The sequence below is a fragment of the Salvia hispanica genome, chromosome 1 (genome assembly GCF_029641045.1).
Source record: "Salvia hispanica isolate PSC_SH4W2 chromosome 1, Shi_PSC_v1, whole genome shotgun sequence".
Classification (NCBI taxonomy): Eukaryota; Viridiplantae; Streptophyta; class Magnoliopsida; order Lamiales; family Lamiaceae; genus Salvia; species Salvia hispanica.
This window is the reverse complement of record NC_142692.1, coordinates 29765761-29786326: the sequence shown is the minus strand read 5'-3', so window position 1 is coordinate 29786326 and position 20566 is coordinate 29765761. Positions and strand designations below refer to the sequence as shown.

The 20566-nt window shown below is 33.5% G+C and overlaps 2 protein-coding genes across 4 annotated transcripts; one reads left to right on the top strand and one right to left on the bottom strand.

Annotated features, from left to right (window-relative positions):
• The first annotated feature begins 5237 nt into the window (after positions 1–5237).
• Positions 5238–6838, top strand: LOC125218706 (protein DOWNY MILDEW RESISTANCE 6-like). 2 transcript variants are annotated; one of them, XM_048120443.2, is made up of 4 exons: positions 5238–5347; positions 5430–5638; positions 5732–5979; positions 6038–6838. In XM_048120443.2, exons 2-4 carry the CDS (start codon positions 5444–5446, stop codon positions 6621–6623), a joined length of 1029 nt encoding a protein of 342 aa, XP_047976400.1. In that variant the 5' UTR covers positions 5238–5347; positions 5430–5443; the 3' UTR covers positions 6624–6838. The 2 variants fall into 2 exon arrangements, with proteins under 2 accessions (XP_047976400.1, XP_047976402.1); XM_048120445.2 differs by having other exon boundaries at positions 5239–5347; positions 6047–6838.
• Positions 6839–12908: 6070 nt separating this feature from the next.
• On the bottom strand, positions 12909–17353 carry LOC125221792 (65-kDa microtubule-associated protein 3-like). Of its 2 annotated transcripts, none has more exons than XM_048124048.2 (13): positions 17079–17353; positions 16575–16655; positions 16260–16466; positions 15891–16133; positions 15304–15513; positions 15079–15234; positions 14778–14937; positions 14426–14577; positions 14261–14348; positions 14099–14172; positions 13928–14002; positions 13575–13839; positions 12909–13491 (listed from the first exon to the last, which is right to left on the bottom strand). In XM_048124048.2, exons 2-13 carry the CDS (start codon positions 16611–16613, stop codon positions 13094–13096), a joined length of 2067 nt encoding a protein of 688 aa, XP_047980005.1. In that variant the 5' UTR covers positions 16614–16655; positions 17079–17353; the 3' UTR covers positions 12909–13093. The 2 variants fall into 2 exon arrangements, with proteins under 2 accessions (XP_047980005.1, XP_088925626.1); XM_089069500.1 differs by lacking the exon at positions 17079–17353 and adding an exon at positions 16904–17050.
• Between the last annotated feature and the right edge of the window lie 3213 nt (positions 17354–20566).

Here is a 20566-nt window from a genome sequence, read left to right as displayed (position 1 = left end):
CGTACATTGCGTACTTGCAACTTTCTGGCGTTCAACTCACAACAATCCTATGAAATTTCTTTCGATTCACAGATCCTAAAAATAAAATAAATTTCCTTCTTCCATCATTGACAACACCAGATGATATAAAGAAATTGACACTAATTTCCAAGAAAACTGATGGTAATATTGAATCTTCAAATACAAATCTTTAGATAAAAAACATACTGTGAATTGAAGAAAAATCGTCCTACTATTAAAGAGAGAATCAAATTCTGCGTGATGTAGATTTAATTAAGGAAAATAAATTAAATAATATAACTTCCAACTATTGAAGGAGAAAATTATGGAAGCAAATAACCGACCATGAATTGAACTCCCATATCTACCCTTTTTAATTTTTTCAAGTATTTAATTAAATTCCATATGTCAAACAAGGGACTGTTGGATGACAAAATCTAATGGAGTAGGAACTGTTTTATGTTTTACAAATATTTAGCGTTGGGATGTGAATACATCCCTATTAATTATATACACATAAATATAAATAATTTTCATACGTATGATATATAGGAAATATATGTAACTGATGATTGGCATAAATCGTACGTGTTGAATATGATTGATAATAAAGCGAAAAAGTACTGGGATTTGGATTCTTGATGTTCCTAATGAATTTAGAAAATCGTTTTCCAAGTGTCAACATTTCTAGGGAGAAAGGTGAATATTTTATTTTTTCCTGCATCTGGTCAATAGGAATGAGATTCTATTGATATCCTTATATGTTATATTTGAGGACCATAACCTCGTATAGTCTCTAACTTTATTACCCATATGTTCTCCAATAATTATTCTGACACAAGTTTTAAAAAATGTAAAAGAAAGTATGTACGTTGAAAATATTAATAGAATATGAGTCTCATTTTTATATATTTATTTTATAATAAAATGTGAGTGAAAAATGAGTTAATGAAATACTGTACTACTTACTAAAAGTGAGACTGGATCATTAACGGGGGATATTGAAACGAATCGTAGATACTCCCTTCGTCCATGATTAAGAGTCACACTTTGACTGGGCACGGGTTTTAAAGAAGTGTTTGAGTGTGTAATAAATGGAGTTAGGTAGTGGAATGTGAGACCTCTTTGACTTTTTTTGTGTAATAAATTCCTTAGGTCATGGCATTTTGTGTAATAAATGGAGTTAGGTAATGACATTTTGTGTAATAAAGGGAGTTAGGTAATGACATTTTTTTATGTCCAAATATAGTACTCCCTCCGTTCATAGTAATGAAGGCATTTCTTTTTGGCACGGAGATTAAGAAAAATTGTGTTAGGTGAGTTAAGTAAAAGGAGAATAAAGTGGAAAATGAAAAAGGTAGAGAGATGAAGAGAGAAAAAAGTAAGAGAGAGTAAGTAGGTGTGGAAAAATGTGTTGACTTTTACTAAAAAGAGAAATGACTCTATTACTATGGAACGTACCAAAATAGTAAAATGACTCTATTACTATGGAACGGAGGGAGGAGGGAGTAGTAAATAGGAAGTGTGACTCTTAATTGAGGACTGTTCGAAATAAAAAAGTGTGCCTCTTAATCGAGGATGGAGGGAGTATTAAAAACAAATTTAGTCGACTATCAAATGTTATAAAATTGGAGGAAAGCCCACACGGAAATAGTGCAGTACAAACTTAGTCGACTATTAAATGATAAAATAGGTGGAAAGCCCAAACGGAAATAGTGTACTAGGTACAAATTTAGTCGACGTCGCAACACAAATAGTAGGCGACGTTAAATGAACAGTGCAATACCGATTTTATCAGATATAAGTATATTCTATAGGAGTATAACCTATTAGTTGTTAAAGTCCAATACCGATTTTGTCAAATTAAGGGCTCCAGCAACAACTATTGTTGAAATTAATCAAAAGTATCAAAGTTTGAAAGTAAAAATAATCAAACATTATGTCGTCGGCGGACGCAGAAATAAACGTGAGCAGGGGCTAAATTTTTAAAATTTACCTTAAAAATAAATTTTTATGTAGTTTGGATTATTAATAGGGGCTTTTATATAATAATATGTATAAAATATGAATAAATTTTAGAACTTTAGAGTAGAAATTTTTTTTAAAATGAATTCATTAGGGGCTAAAGCCCCTCCCCCTTGTATGTAGGTCCGCCAGGTCGCATACTGGCAAGGTTCGAAAGTGGTTTAACAATTTAACCTTAAACTCAGTCTTCAGTTCACTTCACACAAGATTAAAGAAAAAAATCCCAAAAGTCCACATATTTCATGGCAATTATCCCTTAATTTTATTCATTTGTTCATAGTTATATATGCATGTGTCATGTGTGGCACTTGTATAGATCATTGTCGCATTAGTTGGATGAATGATCACGATTTTCTATCCTATGTAATTAAAAAAATCCCTAACACGAGTTTTGCATTTTTATAGAAAAAGAAAATAATACCGCATATAATTCAAATTGTACATTCTTAAATAGAAATTTTGCACAGCTAATCTTTATATTACCATGAATCATGCGAAAAACATCACATACTAGGAGTAATATTAACCGCCGACATCATCAATATCGAATATATTCAAACTTGTTAATATCATGTCATGTCACATCACATCACATTTTTTATAATAGATGGTGCCAAATTACTTTTCATCAAGATTAGCGTATTATTTGCACTTTAATTTCCATGTGATTCCATTACTATTATTGAATTAAAGAAAGAAAACAGTGTAACTTTGTAGTCGTCTGTCTTATGATTTAAAAAATGAAATATATTCGGTGTGTTGCCATGTTATAAATAAATAACTCATCGACATAGCCAAAATCCAAAATCTCGAGTTCTTACGTGTAATCCATTTTGCTACTGTACTTCACATTTTAATATTTCCTACCCTAAAGTGTGTGATAAAAAACTCTACATTAAACTAGAATTTGGTAATATTTGCATAATGAATTGATTTATCACATTTGGTGTTCTATCACGAATATTTTTGTAAGCACGTTTTAAGCATCTACATAATTTTATCTCAAATCTATTATTAAATGTGCCATGTGATGATGTGAATGTTGGAGGAAGCATGGCATTACATAATTCAAACCAGTCTATGACTAATCAAGTAGGCAAACCAAATTTTTTAAATTTTAAATAATTATAAACCATGTATAATTATTCTATAATCAATCGGAAGTTGCACTAGTAACTAAAATATAAGAAAGTGAAAACTCATGTAGAAAACTACAAAACCTTATACAAAGCCAAAAGTTTGTGTACATCAAGATCCAGACCTACAGTACGTAGACCCTCGAAATAAAATTCACAAATCTTTAATTAATAATTACGAGTTATACATAAAACTAAATTCAAACAAATGCGCCACCTCATATACAAATGGGGTAAAATATCGATGAGTCATCCAACTGATCCACCCACGTACACTTTATAAAACTCTAAATTTACTAATTTCACTATTTTATACCACTACAATTAGTTAACACAAAAATATTAAAATGAATTCGAACTAGTAAAATATTTCATAACTTTTCGAAACAAATTTTAATAATGCTGCATGCGTATAGCGGTATAGAGATGACTGATGAATCGAAAATGAGATGAGTGGAAAAGTGAATCCACATCTAATATACCATTGTAATTTATGTAGATTTTGGAAATGATTTGTAGGCTTTGGTCATACTTGACTTTGATATAGATAAGTTGATATAAGGATAATAGAGAGTAATTCTAATTTTTTCTTAATTAATCTCAATAGTTAGTACTATTAATTTCGATACTAGAAATTGAATATAAAAATAATTATAAATTCTCTTTGGATTTGTGATCTAAGTATATTAAAATTATATTTCTAGAATACTCCTATAATTTTAGAAATTTCATGTAATTTTAGAAAATGTGGTTTAATGTGTTAGGTGATAAAATTTTTGAAATATATTAATTAAAGTAATAATGAAGAAGGAGAAAAAATAGTTAATTATATTAATGATAATTTACTTTTTTTAAAATGAAAAAGAACAGTTAATTGTATTAATGATAATTTACTTTTTTTCGAAATGGAAAATAAATATAGTTAATTGTATTAATGGTAGTTTACTTATTTTTAAAAGTGGAAAAGAATATACAATAGTCAATCGTATTAATGGTAATTTACTCTTTTTTCTAGATGGAAAGAAGACTTTCTGGGATGAATCTAAAAGGAATGTATGCAATTTTTTCACTGAGGAAGTAAATTAAGATTGAAGGTATTTTTAAAAAATAAAATTTATACTACTACTCATGTTCACGGATAATAGTCAGATCTTTTTTGATAGCCCATCAAAATTAGACTCTATTTATTTATAGTAATTTTTTTCTCTCTAATATAATGAATCGTATTTTTACTAATAATATTTCAACCACTTTTATATTCTCTTTAGATTTCTCTTATCTCATCAATTTTGCATTAAAAGTTACGTCATCACAATCAAGACTATTTTTTTTGGACGTATATAGTAAAATACTGCAAGTTACGAGACACGTGAGACTTGGGTTGTTATCGGGTCAACTTGATCACGACTCAACCAAATAAGGCTTAACCCAAATCCGGCTTGTTAGGGAAATTCAAGAAACGCTCAACCCAAATAAATACGAACACGATTCGCTATCTTCAAACCTGAACCTGACCCATACACAACACAATATAATATGAAATGACACGACACTATAACAATTCGATAACAATCCAAACTTGATTTACATGATTAAAACTTAATTTACACAGTTAAAATCTGACTGTTGAATATGATTTACATAAAACATATGATTTACGCAAATCAAAAAAATAAAACACAAAAATAGTATATGAGAGTTTAAATTTAATGTTGGTGCAATCAAGAATATGACAGATTTGCCTGATGCGCCTCCTCAAAACAATAGGGGTTGTTCAATTCGTAAGATTATATTGTATCCTGGATTAAATATGTAGTGTATTTGATTTATGAGATTCGATTTCACAATTCAATCTTAGATAAATAATCATAAAATAATTAGTTATAATTAATCCCTGACTAAAATAATCTAATTGTATCTTAATATTATTTTATGTAGTGGCCTAAATCACGTAGGAAGTAGTAATTCTATTTATATAGTGTTTTAATAGAGTAAAGAGATGAGAGTGGTGAGACCCATTGTGGTGACGTCAAAGCATGACGTACGATGAATTGATTGCACCATATACGCAAGATGAATTGATTGCAGCATATCTCAAGCTCGACTATTTAATAGGGTGAGAGGCCAGTGGAGTTTTCATGTGCAATAGAGGCAATACAGAAGAATCAATTTTCATCTACCACCAGGTTTGCCGCTTTCGGATTATTCATCCATTTTGTGTAAATAATGAAAGCATGAAAATTGATTGAAATCCAAAACAATTCGCAGATCGTTGGGTTTCCATGGCTACTAAGATTATCAGCGGCACCCAATTCTCGAGCCTGCCGGCGAGCTATATCCGCGGCGAGTCAGAAAGGCCGAAGCTCGCCGAAGTCGATGTGCTCGATAACATTCCTCTCGTCGACCTCACTTGCCCAGATAAAACTCTACTCATCCAACAGATCGGCCAAGCCTGCCGCGATTATGGCTTCTTTCAGGTTATTAAAATACTCCTACTGTTACTAATTCATTAGCATAGAATAAATACTAATTCATTTAATTTATGTTGTGTAACAAATTAAAACGGCCAGGTGATTAATCACGGAGTGTCGAAGGAGGCAGTGAGTAGGATTGTGGCAACGGGGCACGAGTTGTTCGGATTGAGCGTGGAGGAGAAAATGAAGCTATATTCCGACGATACGAGTCGAACGACGCGCCTCTCCTCGAGCTTCAACGTGTCCAAGGAGACTGTCCATAACTGGCGTGATTATCTCCGCCTCCATTGCTACCCCTTGGACAAATACACCCCAGAGTGGCCCACCGCGCCCTCCTCTTTCAAGTAAGTAATGGAATGTATATATATTGTTTGTTTGTACATTTTGTAATTCAGTTAGAAGCTTTTGCAGGGAGGTTGTTAGCCATTACTGCAAGGAAATCAGGGAACTGGGGCTGAAACTGGAGGAGGCGATTTCGGTGAGTCTAGGACTGGAGAAAGATTGTATAAAAAGGATATTAGGAGGGGAGGAGCAAGAGCAGCACATGGCCTTGAACTACTACCCGGCTTGTCCGGAGCCGGAGCTGACCTTGGGATTGCCGGCGCATACGGATCCCAACGCGCTGACCATCCTGCTGCAGGATATGGAGGTGGAGGGGCTCAACATCCGGCACAAGGGCAGGTGGTTGGCGGTGAGGCCGCAGCCGGAGGCCTTGGTGATCAACATCGGGGATCAGATACAGGCGGTGAGCAACGGAAGGTACAAGAGCGTGTGGCATCGGGCGGTGGTGAATGCGCATAAGCCCAGGCTGTCGGTGGCTTCGTTCCTCGCGCCGTCGGAGGCGGCCAGGATCACAGCTCCGGCGGCGCTGGCGGAGGAGGGGAGAGGGAATGAGTATAGGGAGTTCAGCTACGGTGAGTATTATAAGACGTTTTGGAGTGGGGATTTGGATGAGAAGAAGCACCGCCTCGAGTTATTCAAGAACTAGCTTCCTGCGCCTGCTTCGCTATTAATAATACTTTTACTTTTACTTCATGCCATAATTTCAAATTTGCCACCACAAATTCTATGTTATCGTAATACCATTGGAAAAACAAAATACAGGATCTTCAACTTTTTGTCATCAGCGCAAAAATGCATTATTATATTCTCTCTGTATGCTAATAATTGACTTCAAACTTTAGGACTTCGCTTTTTCTATTTCATACGAGATTGATTTATTATTACTCATTCTATTCGTATTTCGTTTAAAACTAATAATAGTATATACAAGTGGGTTTAGAGCACTCCCAATGGCGACGGCGAAAATCCGGCGATTTTTCGCCGGATATCGCCGACTTATCGCCGGCCATTGGGAGGAGTTCGGCGATAACGGCGAAATTCCTACCGAAATTACGCCAAGCGGCGTTTTAACGCCGGGCTATCGCCGGCCACTGTGGGGAGCTGTTCGGCGATAATCCGGCGATGATCAATTTTTTATTTTTATTTTTTTCCTCAACGGTCATATTCTAATTTCCACCCCTATAAATATTTCATCCTCTTCCTCCATTCATCACCCACAAACTTCATTCACACAAATTTTCAATCTTTTTTCTCTCCATCTTTATTAAATGAGTTCTGATTCATCGTCTCGTGCTCAGTCCGACGAGGCAAATAGAAACCGCGCCCACCGCCCTTGAATTTTTTTTTCTTTGAATTTTTTTTTTGATTTTTTTTTCCATTCGTGTACTTTTTTTTTTTTTTTAATTTTCTTCGTTGTAATGTGTACCCGTGTTTAATACAACGAACTTTATTACTATTATTTGTTTTATCTTATAAATTAAATAAGCTAGCTTTATTATATATAAAAATAAAACAATTAAATTAGTGATGATGTAAAAATGAAATGTTGAGTTAGGGAGAAATAAGGGAGAAACCATTGCAGAGGTTGGCTAAAAGTTGGCTAAAAACTGGGGATAAATTTTGGTGTTGATGTGGCGCTGATGTGGCAGGAGTTAGGGAGAAATAAGGGAGTTTATCCCAAAACCATTGGGAGTGCTCTTATATTCCTCTAACTTTCTTCTACCTACTTTTTTTTACATTTTTTTAAATTTATATCAGAATAAAATGAGACTTTTATTCGCGGACGGTGGAGGTATAATTTTATACTCCACAAAATATAAGTAAAATAAAGTTGGTAAAATATTAAATTTATTACTAAAAATAGTAAAAATATAGGTGAGAATGAGTAAGATTGGGATATTTAATGGTGGAGTACTTATTATAAAGCTTGACACGGATTGTACTATGTTGTCAATATCAAGTATCAACACAAAATTCTTTTCCCCTTTTTCTATTTTGTCAACGTACATAATCTCCAGCTTGTATAAATATTTTATAATCAGTATTTAATTAATTATATCTTTTATTTTAACAAAGTAGTAATAGATAAATGTAAGTTGTAGTATGATTTATATTGTTAATACTTCCTCCGTCCTAACTTATTTGAGTCGAATTTCATTTTAGATTGCCACAAGCTACTTCAATCATTTATTTTTTTACTAAAAATCTAATCTCACCTACTTTATTATTTCTTTTACTTTTCTCTCTTCTTTCTTTTACTTTATTCTATCTCTACTTTATTTTACTCACTAAACACAACTTTCTTAAATCTTGTGCCGAAAAGAAACGTTTTAAGTAACGTAGGACGGAGGGAATATATGGTATCTTAAATGTATTTTAATTTAAGTTTAAATTCTATTTTTTAATGTAATTAAGTTTTCAATGTGTTAATTTTTATTCAATAAGTAATATTCCCTTTGTCCCACTTAAGATGATTCACTTTCCTTTTTAGTTTGTCCATCCAAGATGACTTATTACTAAAATTGGAAACCTTTTATCTCTATTTTATTCCTTCTTTCTTACTTTACTCTCTCTATCTAACACACAAAATAAAACTGCATAAAATCTCGTGCCACCCAAGGAAGAGGTCATCTTCCTTAGAACAGAAGGAGTGTATATATATATATATATAAATATAATTAATAAGCAAATTTTATTAGTATTATTTATTTTTATAATGAATAAGTTATTAATAAAATTTGTTATAGGGTTAATGTACAATTTAGGTGAAAAATATGGTAAACTTGATTGTAAAAGTATAAAACGTAAATGAATATAGCATATTCTTTTGAATTTAATTTGTGTAAAATTATTATTTAATGTAATATATACATTAAAATGGATTAGACTTTGGTATGAATGGTTAAGGATACTCAAAACAGAGTACTTTTTTTAATAATTTTTTTGTCTTCTTTTAACTTTTGTTGTGATTGTGAGTAAGTGTGATTTGGTCTACACTAGAATACAATAAATTTTGAAATTAGTCAAAATGAAAAAGTGCAAAATTATTAATTTGTTTTATAAATAAATGAATATAATTAAAAGGCTATGGCATAGAAGACTCGAAACTAATAAACAGTATCATTTTCAAGAGTATAATAGTATAATTGAAATGATATACTAGAAAATGCAAACAATTTTAATATGGAGCAGTAAAAAATATAACCAATTCAGAAAAGTTGGAATAAAATATAGTAAGTAATAGCCAAATCACGTCAAGCAACATATTTCAGCTCTAGACACGTCTGACCACCGCTTTCTAGTTAAATGCCAAACTCTAGAGGTGGAACATGAGTCACATGACTATATATAACTCTTCTAGCATATAATTATAAATTTGCCTAACATAACTATATGTCTTGATCATGTATATGAATTTTGGAAGAAAGGTCGATGTAACGTACCACGTGAACTCTAATTTGGAGAAACAAACGATAACAATTTTGAATATGTTAATAGGGGTGTGTTAAAGTCAAAAGACTCAAAACCAATCTTACATATATATAAAACGTTATTAATGTACACTATACCCACTAATAATATACTCCATCCATCCCCATTAACAGTTTATTTTTATTATTTTGTTCGTTTATATTAATTGTCCACTTTTATCATTTTTGTTTGTTCCACTAATTCTAAAGTGTGTCACTACCACAAGCCACCACATATATAGCATGTGGTACAACTGTCATAAGACATGGGCAGACGTGTTGTAGGAAATCGAAGCCATGGATCTACGTGCAAAAGATAATTTAATTTTTAATTTTTTAAATATTTATAATTATGAACATTTCATTTATAATAACTTAATCTAAAACAATGACGACTTGTTGTCTAGGGTATATAATTAATCTCTCTTCCACTTTTTAATATTTCTCCAACTCAAGTACTATATTTTTAGTAATTTATCATAATCACTCAACCATACCAATATACCATAATGGAAATATATCTTTTTATTTATTCATTGTATTAAATATTTTATTGTTATCTATACGATATATAAAAGGGAAGTTTTGGGGGTATTTAGAGAAATAAGTAGAATTTTAGGGGAATTTAGGTAAATCAAATATAATTCAATTGTAATCATTTCAAAAGAATTGTTACCTGTATTTGTTTGTACGAAGCTAAATTATTATATGGATGTAAATTTTAGTTCCATAATTATAGGGATGGAATTTAACTAATTTATTTTGTTTTCCTATAATTAATCCATGACTAATTTATAGGAAGCTAAATTATTATATGGATGTAAATTTTAATTCCATAATTATAGGGATGGAATTTAACTAATTTATTTTGTTTCCCTATAATTAATCCATGACTAATTTATATGAAATGAGTAACGAATAAATGTATAATCAATTTTGGAAAATGAAATGGAAGGCCAGAATGGAAACCGTTTATTGTCTTCTACTGTTAAAATATTTATAATAATAATTATAATAGCGTTAGATTGTATTGTAATCATTTTAAAAGAATTGTTACATGTATTATTTTGTATGAAGCTTGATTATTATATGGGTGTAAATTTTAATTTTATAATTGTAGGGATGGAATTTAACTAATTTATTTTGTTTTCCTATAATTAATCCATGACTAATGTTTATGAAATGAGTAATGAGTATTTAGGTAAATCAATTATAATTCAATTGTAATCATTTTAAAATAATTGTTACCTGTATTATTTTGTACGAAGCTAAATTATTATATTGATGTAAATTTTAATTCCATAATTATAAGGATGGAATTTAACTAATTTATTCTATTACCCTATAATTAATCCAGGACTAATTTATATGAAATGAGTACGAATAAATGTATTGCAGGGAAGGAATTTAACTAATTTATTTTGTTTCCCTGTGACTAATCCATGACTAATTTATATGATGTGAGTAACAAATAAATGTATAATAAATTTTGGAAAATGAAATGGAAGGCCAGAATGAAAACCGTTTACTCTCTTCTATTGTTACAATATTTATAATAATAATTATAATAGTATTGATTGTAGAATGAAAGTTGCAAAATTAAAACCGCTTAATTCCTTCTATTGTTACATTTTTTTTATGGATGTAAACGTAAATTTGAATTCTATAATTGCAGGGATGGAATTTAAATAATTTATTTTGTTTTTCTATAATTAATCCATGACCATAGTGTTAAATTTAATTAGTTATTATAATTTATTCCAAATAAAAGTTATCACACGTATTTTGTTTGTAAATTTAAAATTTAACACAAATTTGAATTCCGTAATTAATTACAGGAATGGAGTTTAACTAATTTATTTTATTTCCTTATATTAATTATCATTAATGCAAGTGGTAATCATTTTTTCCCCTACAATTAATGTAAGTGGAGCCTTAAGTGGAAAGAGTGGGAGGTGGAAGGAGGTTACGTGCATAATAATTTTATATATAAATATGTCATATATATGGTAAAAGACCTACTTACTACCTTATAGGACTAAGCATACCATTTTCTTGATGCCAAGGAACCATTCCACACCATGCTCAGTGAGCTCGACAAGGCTTCTTCAATTTCTTTGGTTGTCAAAGTACGCTGCGTTCGTGTTTTTGACACAACCGCTCCTGGAGACAAAACCATTGTGATAAGCAAATAGTGTGTTTTACAAGATCGTGCGGTACGTTATTTTGTTGGTCGTCGAATGTTTATTTGCAAAGTAATAGTAAATCATAACTTCTGGACTTTTCCTATAGGGCATTAAAATCGGAGCTACTTTCCCATGAGCTTTGCACGCGCGGTTTGGTGGAATACTAAAGGAGAGGGGGGGTTTGGTATACGCAATTTTCTTGTGAAGGATGCATTTCGGCTGATTATGTTTTCAAAGACACAAATGTTTGAAGTGAATGAACCACATTTTACAAAAATGACGTTTCAGTTTAAGTCATTTGAGGAAATTGGTCAGATTGCCAATATAGCGGACGAACCACTTTTTGGTGACTTCAGCATCTTAAATTTTAGTGTTACTTTCCGTTTCTATATCTCCTCGCTGCTTACTTATTACTTTTACATACATTATTGGTGTGATTGTCAATTGTGGCCATATTGTCAAACACTCTACATCTAGACTCATTGAAATACAACTATCAGATCCACAATACGAGTTGAATTATTGTTTAGTTTGCTCATTTGTTGAATGTATTTTAAACACCGCTTTCCGCATGCATGACATCCTGTATTGCACATTGTAGGAAGATGTTGTAGACTCCTATCTTGAACAAATGGAAAGAGTTAAAGTGCAGATTCCTATTGCCATTGTCCAATTCTGCAAACCTACTTTATTTCGAGGTGGGGATGATTTTTAATTATTTATTTATTGAATGTATTAACTTTATAGTGTTGTTACCCGGAATAACATAAATTTAAAATTTCAAGAATTTGGCTATCTTCTAATATATATTTATACATTATTTTTATTGACATGTGTTTGTGATTGAAGATCTTTTGTAGTATAGATGTAAAAGTGATTTAAATAATACGTGATTTATGTGCAATTTTTTATTTTTAAATATTGAATTATTATAAAGTAGATTAAAATCATTGCACATGTGGTATACTAGTAAAATTATAAAAAACCACAAATGTCAAACTACAAAATATGAAACAAACAAACTAAAAGCATAAATTATTGTGTCAAACGATGCAACCTGCATGCATTAAGAATTAAGAATTACTACTACTATGTAGTATACTATGAATCTATACGAATATGGCACGAATTATGGCACGAATCTATACGAAAACATGGAAAAATGGCAACGCAAAATGTTAGCTTCACATAATCCGAAACAAGATGTCTACTTACAAATCTGAATCGAGTGTCCATAATCATAAGGCACGGCAATGGGACAAAGAGACAGTGAAATATTTCGAGCTTGAACTCAAAAGTCAAAATGATCAGTATGAATCCAAACAAGAACAGATATGAAGGAAAGTTAATCTATATGCATCAATAGTAGACTAGTAGTAGAAGCCATAGATCAATGGCCTATGCCAATACCTGCACAAACAAAACAAAACAAAACCAAACCAAACCAAACCAAACCTAACCTAAACGAGGGAGAGTGCCTTAGCAACAGCAAAGCCAGCTCTTCTCTCCTCATAGGAGTACTCCATTTGTTCAATTGCATGAACGCTCGGCGTGAATGGGGTCATAGCTGTCCGCATTGCGCTACACGCTGTTAGAGGAGTGGCTGCCACTGGGATTGGCATTCTCTTTGGCGTTCTGTTCTCATCATTTGAAGTATACCTCTTCGTTGGCGTTGCTGCCGCTGGAGTTTTGTAACCACCACTCTCAGCATCTTGGACCGCCCCATTCTGCGTGTTCTTGGAACATAGTGAAGACAAGGGAGAGAGGGCCTTCCTCAACGCTGCTGATCCACTCTGATGTGAGATTGATGCATTGCTGGAATGCTGTTTAGCTGCCCCACTATTCATGTTTTTCTTATCTGTGTAGTCGAGACTAATCATAATCAGCACACACACACTTATTGCAGAATTGGTTCGTAAAGAGTTTGTAACACAACTTTACCAGAAAGGGGAACTGCAAGGCCAGTGTGGTGATTATTGTTCAAAGTCTGGCGTTTCACGGACTTATTCTTGTTAAGTCGACGAGAAGAGGGAGCAGCTTTGTCGAGTGCAGTTTGGAGCGCGGCTCCTCCTAATGAAAACCTCTTACTAGCCACGCCTCCGGTTGAAGGTTTTAAACTCTTGGCCCCACTCTTGGATGGACTCGGTTTTGAACCATAGATTGCTTCTTGCTCCGCCACTAACTGTCCCTGCAGCTTCTTCTGACCCTACACATGGCCCATCGGGTGTATTAGTATCTACCACTTTCAGTGAATCCCACACACGTTCTCATGTTCAACTACATATAAAACATACCCTCTGAATTTGACGCTCTTGTTCTTTCAAGCGCTTTAATTCGCTGTACTGATCAATCATGGAAATTAGACCAACCTAGATCACAAAAATAAAATTACCATTATGAACCATGTAAGTCGCATTCAACAGGTACACAAGAATGTATGTCACATAACAAAGAAGATTGCTTACACCATCGTAGAGGAACTCTGCATTTCTTTCTTTCTCCCAAGCTTTTACCTTTGACTTCAGACCATCTACCATTCCTTTGATACCAAGAAATGAAATTAACGAATAAAGAACATACTTTTCACTTTGCAATCTATTATTATGAAAAAGAGTAAGCATTGTTACCTGGGATTTTATTTACAAGCACACGAGCCTTCTCAGCACGCTTAAGCATAAGATGTGCACCTCGTCCAGCATTATAACGATTGTCATCCTATGAAGTATATACCGTTAGAGATAAACTTAGAGGGGCCATATTTATGTAGTGAAATGTTCAACATTATAACTAACCCTATTGTACTCTTCCAGCCAGCCTTCCTCTTCGCATGCAGCCAACCATTTCTGGACCTTTTCAAGAATCTCTTTTCTACTTAATGCTTCTTCTTTAACCTTGGATATCTGTGCCTCTAATTCTTCAAGTAGATAAGATGGACTGATTGCCCCTGCAAGATTGAGAGAATAAGGGTAGATAGAAATGGCTCTTTTATCACCTGCTGTTCTTTTAAAAATCCCAAATCACTGGTAGTTGCCCCAATTCAAACTTCAGCTGCCTTTTATTCAAAATTTGACATAAACAAAAAGGAAAACGAAAACCAAAACAAAGTAACTCATTAGCAGTGAATTTAGTAGAAAGGAGCCTTACCTGACTCAATAGATTCTATAGAGAGATCTTTTCCAGATTTTCCTTCAACAAGCATGTGTGATCCGTGGCATATATCTTCCAAAATCAATCTCTTTTTTAATAGGACTTCTTTGATTTTACTCATTTTCATTTCTTGCAGCCTCGAAAGTTCTGCCTCAGCCTATGGACAAGAAATGTTAGTATGTACATCACTGCAAATTATAAAAACATGGCACCAAGGATAGAGGCTGGAAATCTATGGATAACATTCATGTATAATGCCTTCTTTAAGCAACACGAAAGGGAGATAGAAAAGAAGTACATTATTGATTATCTCCAAAGACAGACTGTTGGGCTCAGTTATTTCATTTTCTGCAGCAGCAATAGTAAGTGTTACATTCTGGAACATTTGTTGCTCCTCCACTGGTGTATCCATCAGAGTCCAGAGTTCTATCATGGTCATCGCAATTTGTTGAAGCTGAAAATGCACCCAATATGAGAGAAAACAAAATTGCAAGAAAGAGAGTTGACTTGAAAATAAACATACCTTTTGCATGCGCTGCAACTTAACATTCTTAAGTCTAAATATCATAGCAGATAAACCCTGCATTGTATCCGCACTTATACTTTTCTTCTTGCATGCGTTGTCTAGAGATGGATGAACACTGCAAATTGTTGATTTGAAGTCCATCCCAAGCACCAAGCATAGAGCATTAACGACGTTCAAAAGGTCAAGCAGCTCATTCATGCGGTCATCCTGTACATAGATTCAGTGAATTTAATAAGAAAAGGAAGTCGGTGTCAACCTCAGTTGAAGCAGAGGGCTCCCAGACACGGCGAGATTTGTGCTTGTACACAAACTAGATCTTCCAGTCCTTCCAGACAAAGTAGATCTTCAAGTCATTCAGGACTATGACACGTTTTATGCTGTGTTTATTTGACCCAAATGACAAAGTAGATATTCCAGTTTTTCCAGACTAAATCTTTTAATTATTTTGTGTAGTGTTCTAAATTTATTTATCATCATTTTCATATTGTCTTCTCTTAACAGTTTTGTTAATTAAGTGGCAATTAGCTCTGACGTCAACCTAAGTGATATGAACATTAAGAAAAAGTGAAGAATGAGAACAGAACCTTTTCTTTTTGCAGCAAAAGCAACTGATTACGTAAATCATCCAACCTTTTCATTGACAAATCACTCTCATCAACAGACGTCTCATCAAGACATGTGTTCGTAGAACTAGAAAGCTCCATAGAGATACTATTAATTTGCTTCAGAACCTCTGAAAATTGGTTCTTCCTCTCATTTCTTTTCGCTGTCATATCTTCCAGATGAGGCATAATTGTCTCAAGCTCTTGCTTCAGGCTCCCGGAACTCTGTTTCAAACAGCAAACTCACTATTCATAAAGCATACTGTATAAAGGATCTAAAAATCACTCAATTATGATTACTAAAGGCTTTAAATGTGGCTTCTTTTTCCTTTTTCAGCTGTAAATTTTCACCTTCTTTATATGAGCTGGTCGGTCTCCCAATGCAGCGCTAATGTCCGCAAGCTGTGCTTCAGCATCAGCAACTGCCTGCCTTAGCTGAGCTCTTGAACGGTTTGCGTGATCCACTTTCCTTCTGTATGCATCCAGACATTCTTGTTCAAGTTCAAAAAGCATTCGGTCCCTTTCATTATCAGCCTCTCCAACTTCATCCCATATTTTCTGATAGCCATAACCATTTCAAAAATGAAAATATTAGTATGCTAGGTAAGACAATTCCACGAATCCATATCACTCATAGATAAACGAGAAAATATTATCTGAGATCACCTGTAGCTCTAACAAAAGAGAACCACAAGTTGTTTCCATTGGCAAAGTCCTTACTGAGTATACTGGTTGTCCGGGACAAGCCTACAGAGTTCCATGAGTTATAAAACAGAAAACTATGCTACATAACTACATTAGATAGAGAAAACAAAAAAGCCCCAAATACCAACTAAAATCTGAGACAGGATTACACTTTCAACAACAGCAAAGTTAGTGGCAAAACTATACGACCATGGAATTCCCGTTCCATATACTGTGCAGATATGATGAAAGAACAGACAAAACAGGGCTAAAATTGGAAAAGCTAAGTACATATGTATCGAGGCACTCACCAGCGAAATCAATTCACGACGCATATCAAACCAATATATCCACACAAATTTATCAACCGACAGTTCCAAAAACACGACATTTTTACGGAATCTCCATCATCAGGAGTGAGACATCAAACTCATTCGTTCCGTTGATAGACTCAAAAGAAAGAAAAAAGATGATAAAATGGCAAACCTGAACTTGAAAGCGGTTGATCACAGTTGTAATTCGTGGCTTTTGTTCCGAGATTGATCAGATATTTTTCTACCCTTAAGCGAGAGTGTAGATTGGGGATGAGGAAGCATAGAATAGAAACGTAGAGAAATAAGTACGTAACGCATGTTTTTATTGAGAGGGAAAGAGCGTTTTGGTCGTTAAGTTTTCTGTTTTTTGAATTTTTGAATTATGCTAATAAATTTGGGTGAACTTTTAAACTTTCGATTTCTCAATGTAATCTTTGCTTTTAATTTTTCCTTCCCTTTTGTTTTAATCAAGTTTTTAGTTTATGGGTTCTCTTCCTAGTCTATCAATATGCGTTTAAAAAAGAGAGAGAAGCGATTGTATCATTCTATAGCAAATACGTATCAGAATTACTTTAGATATTATGGAAAATAAAACCAGTTAGATCCCACTGGATACTTTGTAATGTGAGACAGTTCCCGTATATAGCCAAATCCAATCTTAATAATCATTGATCGGCAATATTTGGTAAAGTTTACACAACAATATGCATTTAATACAGCTAAACAACTACACTCACAAAACCCTAAGAATGGAAAGGGATTTAAAATTTTTAAGTATAAAAATGAGCTATTGGGTCACTAATCATGGCAAGTAAGTAAATAATCATCAATCATTACCCGTTACTCATTATAAATATGCAAAAGATACTAGTAATACTTAATTCACATTATTTGAAACGCCCTTTTCTGGAGTTGCTGCAGAGCACTTGGGATTGAGCCCGCTACACTATTAATAATAATAATATTAAGCATAAGAAAATTAGAAAAGGACCATACCATCAAATTTGCCATCTCAAGGAGCCTTCTTGTAAGCTTGATATATGAGACATAATAACGGAGATGCCCACCCAAATACTTTAAGCACTAAATCAAGCCGTTCAACAAGAAATGTCCATTTACCACAACACATTACTGCAACAAACCACAGAGACACCACATTGTTTTCTTGAGAAAAGAAAACAACCGACGAGAAGACAAAACACGCACAAAAAATTATTAGGCCAAAAAAACTAACAAACTGAGACCTTTTCATCTAGTGCCTGGTGCCTAATTCATGGAGTGGACTACGCGGAGAAAAAAGTATAATCAGATATACAAAATAGATTCATGGAACTCAAATCAAGGTGCTCGGCATAGATTTAGTTAGAGTGCATTTATCCGTCAGAAACCATTAGCAACATCAGCAGCGATCCAAGCACCCATGCACAGAATAGGATGTAAAGCTCTTTTCAAGGTAGCTCGCTCGCCTCTCTTTGCTCTGTGGATCCAAGAGGCAAGGGGAATTTGTTGATTCCTGCTTCTCAATGTAAACTAAAGCTGCACTTTCTCAACACGAACACAGTAAGGGATGGGAGATTGAAATAAGGATATGCACAGTTCATTATATTAGTCACCTTCTCCAAAATTATGTCAATGCTAATTTAGGGCGGACTGAATCACTTAGCCATATATTCATTTTCAGAGGACATCAGTTGCTAAAAGTAATTCCGGCTCCAGTAGATACATGACAATGACATATAGCTCACTCATGTTTCTTGTACAAAGAATGGCACGCCATACATCCAATGAGCACTTGAGGTGGATATGCATCCCCAAGGTCATATAAAGTCTGCCTAAGGTCATATAAATAAGTAGGTGGATACGCATAACAAATTAGATGGATACGCATGCTGAAGCCTGAAGGTCAAATAAAATCTTCCCTCAAGCGTTAGGTGTTGTAAAAGAAGATTTTCACATCTACAAGGCTGATTAGTCGGCGTAGAATCTACAATCATATCCCGGTATAACATTCAGCTTAAATTACTTTTGTTGGTTTGCAAACATCATTACATATCCTATATCAAATCAAAACCAGAATTTTACCTCATGAACATTAAATCTCATTAATATCATAAAACTAAAGTATGTGAACAAAACAGATTTATAAGCCTCCTTATGTCTTCATACAATATTCCATCTAAAAACTTGATCATAAGTTGCTACTCCTTCAAACTAAAAGATAAAGCATCATATTGTACCTGCAGAGACTGGGTATGTTATGTATGTACTTAATCACCTTTTTATGCCTCCACTGGCTGAAATGCCACCACAGGAGATACTACAAACTCAAGCCAGTAAACATTGAGATTAAAGGGAAACCATAAATATTTGTTCAACTCTTCAAACTGTGTCTCAAATATGTTAAATTTTGACAAGGTTTATGATTAAAATCCCCTCACCAACAGGAAGATTTCTTCATTATTTTCTCCTATATATATAAGTTCCAACTTACAACAATAATTTTCAAGATCATTTGAGATTTTGAATGAAATGCAAAACAACATGACGAATCCAGTAAATTTACTCATCAATCAAAATAGGAAAGTAAAAATATATTCTTAATTTGGCATCAACCACATATCATGATTGCTGTTTTTTCTGACAGAGGCGAAGAGACCAAAAGTTACTCAACCAAACGTACACCTTAGGCCTTAAACATAAACTCTGTATAGTTCTTTACAATTTTAGTTCATAAGAAAGAATGAACACTTTAAGAGCAGGGTACCTATTCTACATTTGACAGGCTTTAAATCTAACAAATGGAAAATGATGCTATTATCATAAGGCCTTGAGTCTCTCGTATCTATTGAAACTTAAATTTTTAACAAGCTAGCTGTTGCAGTCTTACCCTCATTTCTCCACTAGCAAGCTTCAAGTCCTTATGACTGAGAAAGAGCAAAATTCTGCAAAGTAAAAGTTACTTACAGAAAAACTATTTATTAAGAGATAAGCCTGTAATCACACTTCAACATAGAACCATATTCTTACACTCTTTACCAAAGGATGTTTAATGCATGAATTATAGCTTGGGGGGTGCTAAACAACAGGTCGATATCAAATAATCTGTTAGGAGAACAGAGATGTAAGTTTGGTCATGCTCATAATTATTTGTCACGTACTATAAAAAAAATTAGCTGTATTCTACAATCAGCATCAGAAGATTCAGAATAATAATGCTAATATTTCAGCAAAGATCAATAGCCCAAGTACAGATAGGGCCTTCGTATAGATATGAGGAGCTCATTACAACGACGAGCTTTGACTAATTAATGTTTCGCAGAATAAGAAGAGAGATTCTTCTTGAATAAAACTTATCCATACAATTAGCCTCCAACTAGAAAACCAATGCACAACTCAACTAGGATGGTCAAGCCAACAAATGATAGCTTAGGGCAATGAGGGCTGAGTGACATGCAAACAATTACAAACCTAGCAGAGAAGAAAAGATATCTAATAGTTACAAAATCAGAAGGAACTATAGTATATAAAGAGATGCACATGCGTTCGGAAAATGAGATACAACGTAATGAAAATCTTTGAATCTTAAATCTAGCTTGCAGCATCTCAACTATAAGAGCAAAAGGTCATATTATTGGACCAGAAAGTATGAAATCAACCTAC

Coding starts and splice junctions, on each gene's coding strand:
- LOC125218706 (XM_048120443.2), top strand. CDS start 5,444: ATGGCTACTAAGATTATCAGCGGCACCCAATTCTCGAGCCTGCCGGCG. Junction 5,639..5,731: donor GCGATTATGGCTTCTTTCAG/GTTATTAAAATA, acceptor TAAAACGGCCAG/GTGATTAATCACGGAGTGTC. Junction 5,980..6,037: donor ACCGCGCCCTCCTCTTTCAA/GTAAGTAATGGA, acceptor TTCAGTTAGAAG/CTTTTGCAGGGAGGTTGTTA.
- LOC125221792 (XM_089069500.1), bottom strand. CDS start 16,927: ATGCGTCGTGAATTGATTTCGCTG. Junction 16,134..16,259: donor GACCAGCTCATATAAAGAAG/GTGAAAATTTAC, acceptor TGTTTGAAACAG/AGTTCCGGGAGCCTGAAGCA. Junction 14,938..15,078: donor CTTTGGAGATAATCAATAAT/GTACTTCTTTTC, acceptor TCTTGTCCATAG/GCTGAGGCAGAACTTTCGAG.